The sequence below is a fragment of the Rhinichthys klamathensis genome, unplaced genomic scaffold (genome assembly GCF_029890125.1).
Source record: "Rhinichthys klamathensis goyatoka isolate OS25496 unplaced genomic scaffold, OSU_Roscu_1.1 h1tg000133l_1, whole genome shotgun sequence".
Taxonomy (NCBI): Eukaryota; Metazoa; Chordata; class Actinopteri; order Cypriniformes; family Leuciscidae; genus Rhinichthys; species Rhinichthys klamathensis.
Window position 1 is genome coordinate 2,718,512 of NW_026606668.1, and position 9,998 is coordinate 2,728,509.

At 35.6% G+C, this 9,998-nt stretch overlaps 1 protein-coding gene and 1 non-coding gene across 2 annotated transcripts; one reads left to right on the top strand and one right to left on the bottom strand.

Moving 5' to 3' along the window:
* The first annotated feature begins 847 nt into the window (after nucleotides 1–847).
* Nucleotides 848–9,743, top strand: exosc9 (exosome component 9). The gene is made up of 12 exons (XM_056256759.1): nucleotides 848–1,004; nucleotides 5,731–5,825; nucleotides 6,188–6,307; nucleotides 6,398–6,500; nucleotides 7,096–7,233; nucleotides 7,328–7,410; nucleotides 8,210–8,342; nucleotides 8,513–8,601; nucleotides 8,805–8,951; nucleotides 9,167–9,285; nucleotides 9,433–9,496; nucleotides 9,609–9,743. Exons 1-12 carry the CDS (start codon nucleotides 939–941, stop codon nucleotides 9,631–9,633), a joined length of 1,182 nt encoding a protein of 393 aa, XP_056112734.1. The 5' UTR covers nucleotides 848–938; the 3' UTR covers nucleotides 9,634–9,743.
* A 141-nt stretch (nucleotides 9,744–9,884) lies between these two features.
* trnai-aau (transfer RNA isoleucine (anticodon AAU)) lies at nucleotides 9,885–9,958 on the bottom strand. The gene has a single exon. It is a non-coding gene; the product is annotated as a tRNA-Ile (tRNA).
* Nucleotides 9,959–9,998: the final 40 nt, after the last annotated feature.

The window sequence follows — 9,998 nt, forward strand, 5'->3', positions numbered from 1 at the left end:
CTAATTTTTAATAAACGCTTAAATTTTTAATAAATCATTTTTTTTCCATATGTACAGAACTTTGTGTAGGCCTATGCCTCGTGACGTTTCTCACAACAAAGTGATTCATCTAGGCTATCAGTTAAAACCATAAAACACGTAAAATATTGCTAGCCACTGGAATCAGTTTCACAAGTGGATAGCCTATATAATGAATTTTAAAATGATAGGCCTACATAACAGATTGAGATTCCCATGCAATTCCATACAAAATTTCAGAATAGGAATATTAGTTTCTCACGCACAACATCCCCAAGATATTCGAATATACAACAATTCGGCAAAATTCGACTGAAACTAGTTCCTGATAGGTCCAGGTATTGCTGATCTGGACTTTTTTTTTCTTCTGTTAAAATCCAATCCACAAGTAGCTACAAGTAGCAGATATATAATATCACTTCAACAACAAATTATTATAGCCTTTTACAGCACATTTTATAACAAACACCTAGTTTCATATTCTTGCAAGCTTCAGAAAACTGAATGAATTCCTTGGAGTTTTTAAAAACTATCTTTATCGGGTTAGGCTATTACAAAATTTCTTATAGGCTAGTAAGAAAATAAAAAATTTCTGACTCCATCTCCTTATAAGTTTCAATGGTGAATTATATAATTATATATTTAATCTTCAGTTTTATTTTATTTGTTGGAACAAGAAATGTCAAACAAATGGAACGACTGCGTTTTTATCTATGGTTTTTATGTTTCATCAATTCTAAAACCGAGCCGTCGTTCACCAAGCTTCTCTGGTGCATACCATGGTGCATACGCATATACCGTGCGCCAATGTTACACCTACGTCATAACATCGCGCAGGGTTTTACAAGAACATGTAAAAGAAGCGTGTGAGAGGATGCAGCGGTGTATCGAGTTGTTTATGTGATATTCAAGCTGTCAAAATGAGGGATACTCCGTTGTCAAACTGCGAGAAGCTTTTTCTTCTTAAAGCTATTGAAGAGAAAAAAGTAAGTTGCACATTGTGAATATATATATATTTTTGACGTCATTATTAAGTTGGCTTGTGAGAGCCAACTTACTGATGTTGTATTTAAACTTATTATTATTAAGTTGGCTTGTGAGAGCCAACTTACTGATGTTGTATTTAAACTTATTATTATTATTATTATTATTATTCTTCTTACTCAAAATTTACAACTGCTACTCCTCCTAGAGCTTTAACTCCACATACTCCAAACTCGGCACGGACACTCAAACTGTTCTGACTCGGTATGCTATATCTTTTCTAACTGATCGGACTTACGGTTTTCCTAAAAATGACGATCAAAGTCGGAAAAAACTCCCATTGACTTTACATTGCGGAATCTTCAGATTTTCAAACTCCCCAACTGTCAAAAATTCAAATGTAAATCCCTTGAAACCCTAGACTGAATCAAACTGCCATTCTATACACTATATGAGCCAATGAGACTCATTCAAACTAATAAACTCATCTATCTATGACACTTATCCATCTATCTATCTACTTTAAACTAAATTAAACTTCAAACTAAATTAAACTTTAAACTTCAAACTAATTTAAACTTCAAACTTATTTAAACTTTAAACTTCAAACTTATTTAAACTTTAAACTTCAAACTAATTTAAACTTTAAACTCATAAACTCGTACACTTATAAACTCATACACTTATAAACTCATGAATTCATACACTTATGAACTCAAACTCATAAATTAATAAACTCTGAACTCTTACTCATTTAAACTTATAAACTCTAAACTCATAAATTCATACACTTATAAACTCATGAACTTATAAATGCATTAATTCATACACGTATGAACTCTCATGAATTCATACACTTATGAACTTTTAAACTCATAAATAGTTCACCATAGCAAACACCCAGAACACTCTAGCAACTGCATAGCAACCACCCAGAACACCCTAGAAACCAACTGAAATACCTTAGAACACCCTAGCAACACCATAGCAACCACCCACAATACCTTAAAACACCCTAGCAACCACATAATATAACTTAGAAACACCCTAGCAACCACCCAGAACACCCTAGCAACCACCCAAAATACCTTAGAACACCCTAGCAACCACCCAAAATGCCTTATGACACCCTAGCAACACCCTAGCAACCACCCAAAATACCTTAGAACACCCTAGCAACACCATAGCAACCACCCAAAATACCTTAGAACACCCTAGCAACACCCTAGCAACCACCCGAAATACATCAGAACATCCTAGCAACACCCTAGCAACCACCCAAAATACCTTAGAACACCATAGCAACACCATAGCAACCACCCAGAACACCCTAGCAACCACCCAAAATACCTTAGAACACCCTAGCAACCACCCAGAACACCCTAGCAACCACCAAAAATACCTTAGAACACCCTAGCAACACCCTAGCAACCACCCAAAATACCTTAGAACACCCTAGCAACACCCTAGCAACCACCCAAAATGCCTTAGAACACCCTAGCAACCACCCAAAATAACTTAGAACACCCTAGCAACACCATAGCAACCACCCAAAATACCTTAGAACACCCTAGCAACACCCTAGCAACCACCAAAAATACCTTAGAACACCCTAGCAACACCCTAGCAACCACCCAAAATGCCTTAGAACACCCTAGCAACCACCCAAAATGCCTTATAACACCCTAGCAACACCCTAGCAACCACCCAAAATACCTTAGAACACCCTAGCAACCACCCAAAATAACTTAGAACACCCTAGCAACACCATAGCAACCACCCAAAATACCTTAGAACACCCTAGCAACACCCTAGCAACCACCAAAAATACCTTAGAACACCCTAGCAACACCCTAGCAACCACCCGAAATACCTCAGAACACCCTAGCAACACCATAGCAACCACCCAAAATACCTTAGAACACCCTAACAACACCCTAGCAACCACCCAAAATACCTTAAAACACCCTAGCAACACCATAGCAACCACCTAAAATACCCTAGAACACCCTAGCAACCACCCAGAACACCCTAGCAACCACTCAAAATACCTTAGAAACCACCTAGCAACCACCCACAACACCTTAGCAACCCACTAGAAACACCCTAGCAACATTTAATTACTTGAAACTATACTTTAACCTTTAAACTACTTTGAACTTTAAACTATTTAAAACTTTAAACTACTTTAAACTAATTTAAACTTCAAACTACTTTAAAATTCAAACTTATTTAAACTTTAAACTACTTTAACTTTCAAACTAATTTAAACTTCAAACTACTTTAAAATTCAAACTAATTTAAACTTTAAATTAATTTAAACTACTTTAAACTTTAAACTAAGTTAAACTATAAACTACTTTGAACTAATTTAAACTTCAAACTAATTTAAACTTCTTCAAACTTTGCGGTCCAAACTTTCACAAGCCAACTTAAAGTTTGTCTCGACGAACTTTTTCTAGTTATTATTATTATTATTCTTCTTACTCAAAATTTACAACTGCTACTCCTCCTAGAGCTTTAACTCCACATACTCCAAACTCGGCACGGACACTCAAACTGTTCTGACTCGGTATGCTATATCTTTTCTAACTGATCGGACTTACGGTTTTCCTAAAAATGACGATCAAAGTCGGAAAAAACTCCCATTGACTTTACATTGCGGAATCTTCAGATTTTCAAACTCCCCAACTGTCAAAAATTCAAATGTAAATCCCTTGAAACCCTAGACTGAATCAAACTGCCATTCTATACACTATATGAGCCAATGAGACTCATTCAAACTCATAAACTCATCTATCTATGACACTTATCCATCTATCTATCTACTTTAAACTAAATTAAACTTCAAACTAAATTAAACTTTAAACTTCAAACTAATTTAAACTTCAAACTTATTTAAACTTTAAACTTCAAACTTATTTAAACTTTAAACTTCAAACTAATTTAAACTTTAAACTCATAAACTCGTACACTTATAAACTCATACACTTATAAACTCATGAATTCATACACTTATGAACTCAAACTCATAAATTAATAAACTCTGAACTCTTACTCATTTAAACTTATAAACTCTAAACTCATAAATTCATACACTTATAAACTCATGAACTTATAAATGCATTAATTCATACACGTATGAACTCTCATGAATTCATACACTTATGAACTTTTAAACTCATAAATAGTTCACCATAGCAAACACCCAGAACACTCTAGCAACTGCATAGCAACCACCCAGAACACCCTAGAAACCAACTGAAATACCTTAGAACACCCTAGCAACACCATAGCAACCACCCACAATACCTTAGAACACCCTAGCAACCACATAATATACCTTAGAACACCCTAGCAACCATACAGAACACCCTAGCAACCACCCAAAATACCTTAGAACACCCTAGCAACCACCCAAAATGCCTTATAACACCCTAGCAACACCCTAGCAACCACCCAAAATAACTTAGAACACCCTAGCAACCACCCAAAATACCTTAAAACACCCTAGCAACACCATAGCAACCACCCAAAATACCTTAGAACACCCTAGGAACACCCTAGCAACCACCAAAAATACCTTAGAACACCCTAGCAACACCCTAGCAACCACCCAAAATAACTTAGAACACCCTAGCAACCACCCAAAATGCCTTATAACACCCTAGCAACACCCTAGCAACCACCCAAAATACCTTAGAACACCCTAGCAACCACCCAAAATAACTTAGAACACCCTAGCAACACCATAGCAACCACCCAAAATACCTTAGAACACCCTAGCAACACCCTAGCAACCACCAAAAATACCTTAGAACACCCTAGAAACACCCTAGCAACCACCCAAAATACCTCAGAACATCCTAGCAACACCCTAGCAACCACCAAAAATACCTTAGAACACCATAGCAACACCATAGCAACCACCCAGAACACCCTAGCAACCACCCAAAATACCTTAGAACACCCTAGCAACCACCCAGAACACCCAAGCAACCACCAAAAATACCTTAGAACACCCTAGCAACCACCCAAAATACCTTAGAACACCCTAGCAACACCATAGCAACCACCCAAAATACCTTAGAACACCCTAAGAACACCCTAGCAACCACCCAAAATGCCTTAAAACACCCTAGCAACACCATAGCAACCACCTAAAATACCCTAGAACACCCTAGCAACCACCCATAACACCCTAGCAACCACTCAAAATACCTTAGAAACCACCTAGCAACCACCCACAACACCTTAGCAACCCACTAGAAACACCCTAGCAACATTTAATTACTTGAAACTATACTTTGAACTTTAAACTATTTAAAACTTTAAACTACTTTAAACTACTTTAAACTAATTTAAACTTCAAACTACTTTAAAATTCAAACTTGTTTAAACTTTAAAATGCTTTAACTTTCAAACTAATTTAAACTTCAAACTACTTTAAAATTCAAACTAATTTAAACTTTAAATTAATTTAAACTACTTTAAACTTTAAACTAAGTTAAACTATAAACTACTTTAAACTAATTTAAACTTTAAACTAATGTAAACTTCAAACTACTTTATACTTCTTCAAACTTTGCGGTCCAAACTTTCACAAGCCAACTTAAAGTTTGTCTCGACGAACTTTTTCTAGTTAGTAATGAAAGGTTGTGTGATTATTGTCATTTTACATCTCACATCTCTAGCTGACTAACGTTAGTGGTTTTCTGTTTTCTGTAGCGCTTAGATGGGAGACAGACATACGATTACCGGAATATTAAAATTACTTTTGGAACCGATTATGGCTGTTGCATCGTGGAACTTGGGAAAACAAGGTAACGTTGCCGTATTAGATATAATTGCTTTAAAAATTACAAACCACCGATTATGAAGTCATAACAATCTCTTGTTTACTCTCTAGGAAAATGTACCCCCGGTTTCACAGACAAGGCTTAAGCCTAGCCTAGTCCAGACTAAAATGCATCATTGAGTGGAAAGCCACTTGCACTGATATATCTTAAAATATGTCACTGTACCATTGTTTTGTCAGATGCAGCCCAGTAATGTTTTTAAGGCATGTTTATAAAATATACTTAAATCTCCTAATTTTAAGATATTTTAAAATATGTCCTAACAGTCTACTTTGTTTGGGTACTTCCTTGAAAATCCCATTTTTGAACAGCGTTTTTCATTTCAGGGTGTTGTGTCAGGTCACTTGTGAGTTGGTCCCTCCAAAAGATTCACGTCCCACAGAAGGCATCGTGTTTTTTAATTTGGAATTGTCTCCCATGGCATCGCCAACCTTTGAGCCCAACAGGTTCACACTGTCACACATAATCATGTAAACTATTCTCTTGTGTGTTTTCTTACCTCCTAATCCCTGTGTGTTTGTGTGTGTGTTCTATAGGCAGTCCGAGTTGTTGGTGTTGTTAAACAGACAGCTTGAGAGGTGTCTACGGAATTCTAAATGCATAGACACGGAGTCTCTATGTGTAGTTTCAGGAGAAAAGGTGATATACATACCTGTCATATGATAACATATATATATATACAATATCATTCAAAAGTTTGGGGTCAGTAAAAACATTTAATAAAATGAATGCTTTTATTCAGCAAGGATGCATTAAATTAAAGTGACAGTAAAGACATTGTTACAAAAGAAAATCTATTAAATATTGTTCTTTTAAACTTTGATCAAAGAATCCTGATTTTTTTTTTCCACAAACATATTAAGCAGCACAACTATTTTCAATGTCGATATAATAATATTAATATTATTAATAATAAAATGTTTCTTGAGCACTAAATCAGCACATTAGAATGATATCTGAAGGATCACATTACACTGAAGACTGAAGTACTGGCTGATGAAAATTCATATTAAATTAAAAATAAAAAGTTGTTTTAATAATATTTCACATTTTTTACTGTGTTTGATCAAATAAATGCAGACTTGGTGAGACATGAGGGGAAAAAAACGTGCCGACCCCAAACTTTTAAATGGTAGCATAATTTCTTATTCTCATTGTAAAAACCAGAGCAAATAATTAATCCTATGTGCCACATGAAATGTCCCTTCACTCCCCGTACCTCTGTTATCAACAGGTTTGGCAGATACGGGTTGATGTCCATGTGTTAAATCATGATGGAAACTTGATGGATGCAGCAAGCATTGCTGCCATATCTGCACTCTCACACTTTAGGCGGCCAGACGTCGCTATTCAGGGACGAGATGTTACTGTGGTGAGTCCTGAAACCCCAGAATGGATGCATTTGGCAGGTGATATCTTTGCATTGGTGCTTTATTCTATAATTTTTTTGTTGGTGTTTTGAACAGTTCAGTCCAGAGGAGAGAGATCCGATCCCTCTGAGTATTTATCACATGCCCATATGTGTCAGCTTTGCTTTCTTCCTGCAGGGGTAAGAAACATCACATGCACACAATCTCTTTACTGATATGATTTTGCTGGAAATTAGGAAAATGGATTCTATGGAAGCTTGTGTACGCTATGCAATAAAAAAAATGTAAAAGAAAATGTTCTCAAAATTGTCAAAAAATTAAAAAATTTCGAACATGTAGTTAGAATGTCAGAATTATGTGATATAAACTCTTTAAAAAAAAATGTTCTCACATTTGTTTACATCTCGCAATTCTGAGGGATATAAACTCGCAATTCTGACTTTTTTTTGCTCGCAATTGCGAGTTTATTTCTCGCAATTGCTTTTCTCAGAATTATGAGATATAAACTCGTAATTGCGAGCCATAATGTCCAATTCTGAGGAAAAATATATAATTTTCCACAGAATTGCGAGTTTATATCTCACAATTCTGACTTTATAACTTGCAATGGTGTGAATTGCAAGGAAAAAAAGTCAGAATTTTGAGAAATAAAGTCCAATTATGAGGAAAAAAACAATGACTTTATAACACGCAATTGAGACACTATATCATGCAATTCTGAGGAAAAAGTCGCAATTACCTATTACTTAGGTGTGGAAACAAGCTTCCATAGAATTCACTGCAATTTACTTATTGCAAAGACTATTATGTATTGAGTTGCATTTCAAACTTGCCCTTCTCTTCTCTTCTCTTCTCTTCTCTTCTCTTCTCTTCTCTTCTCTTCTCTTCTCTTCTCTTCTCTTACAGTAATTGCTATGTTTTCATTTGACATAAGAGATATATCTTTTTACAATCTTTGTTTACTTATTCCTTCCTAAGCTCGTATTTGCTTGTGGACCCTTGTGAACGAGAAGAGCGAGTGAAGGATGGATTGTTGGTGATAGCCATGAACAAACATCAGGAGATCTGCTCCATTCAGTCCAGTGGTGGGATCATGCTACTGAAAGACCAGGTAAGAGTGTGTGTTAGTTATAATTTCTTTGTAGTAATAGTAAATTCAAGTCAAATAGTAAATTGACATATTTTAAGTTAATGTCATTGATTTATCACATATGGACTTTCAAAACAGTTTTTCACTATTAATCTGTACTGTAGAACCATAAACATGTAGTTTTCCCACAGGTTTTGAGATGCAGCAAAATAGCAAGTGTAAAAGTTTCTGAAATTACACAGCTCATCAACAAAGCCTTAGAGAATGACAAAAAAAGCAGGTATGTGTATAGTTTAAGATGATTTTTTAAGATTACATTTAGATGTTAGAATTTGATCTTCCAATTCATACAAGACCTTTAATCACTCTTTGTGTCATATTACAGCAAATATAAAGCAATGGAATAATTAAAATGTATATTATACATTTATATTAAATTGATTTACCGTTAAAAAAATGTCATCCTCTTCTTTTTATTTTTAGAAAGGAGGGTGGAAAGTTTGGCTTTGCTGAGTCCATGCCCAAAGAGCGAATCACAACTCTTAAGAGAGACGAAGCCCCGGTGGAGATGACAGATGTCAAAGAGACAGCCAATGACATTGTGAACAGAACAGAAACTTCCACAGAAGCGTATCTGAACGCATACAGCATGGGGACATGGGGACATGGGGAATAGCCAATAACTCATGTTGATTGAGAATGTTTTAATATCTTGTTTAGGAACGCAGAAAAAGCAGTTATGGTTTGATGTCTCATTAGAGGAGCATGAAATGTTAAAGGAATATTGTATTGCTGTGCCAGGTAATTTTTTTTACCCTTATATTACACCTTAACCCCAGAGCCAGTGTTCCCTCTCCTGTTCTTGTTGCTACGGGAACTGCACACGTGGGTGAGGGTATTGTAAACTCATGGGGACTCGATGAGGATGAAGAGGATGAACCTCAGACAGAGGACAGAAAAACAGGTACAATGTGTGAGAGACTTGTGTGTTTTTGTGCTGTAGAGTTATAAACACACTATATATGTTTGTTCTAAAATCTGAGAAGAAAAATGATCTGCCCCAAAACACGTGTGTGTGTGTGTGTGTGTGTGTGTGTGTGTGTCCGTGCAGATGAAGTGATGGTAATCTCAGACAGTGAAGAGGATGAAGTTGTCATTCTTAATGAAGAAGCCCAGTGAGTAAAGTCAATAAATCTGTTATCTTAGTTATCTCACTCATAAAAGTACAACATATCCACATAATGAATGCATACATTGTGATATAACCAAAAATATTCCTTTTCTAAGGAAATCCAAGAAGAATCGAAAATGAACTTCAGTACTACAGAGGAAAGAGATGATCATATATCAGACTCCCATACCACTGGACACTATTTGATTTTTTTTGTATTACAAAATGAAATAAAATGTAAAAATATGGAATCCTTTTGTTTTTGAGTTATTAAAGTGAAATGAAATGAAATAATGTTTTCAGTCATGTTAATGAACCGAATTACTAATGTTCCAACATTTTTAAGATCTATCACAAGTGAAAGCATAAACATATTATTAAAATTACACACGTGGCCAGTACGGGGATCGAACCCGCGACCTTGGCGTTATTAGCACCACGCTCTAACCAACTGAGCTAACCGGCCAACGTACGATATGAAGAGGAACACAACCTAACAAACTTAA

Excerpts from the sequence above, each read along its gene's own strand:
- exosc9 (XM_056256759.1), top strand. The coding sequence starts at position 939 with ATGAGGGATACTCCGTTGTCAAACTGCGAGAAGCTTTTTCTTCTTAAA. Across the intron at positions 6,501-7,095 it reads GTGTAGTTTCAGGAGAAAAG|GTTTGGCAGATACGGGTTGA; the intron begins GTGATATACATA and ends TGTTATCAACAG. Across the intron at positions 7,411-8,209 it reads TTTGCTTTCTTCCTGCAGGG|CTCGTATTTGCTTGTGGACC; the intron begins GTAAGAAACATC and ends TTCCTTCCTAAG.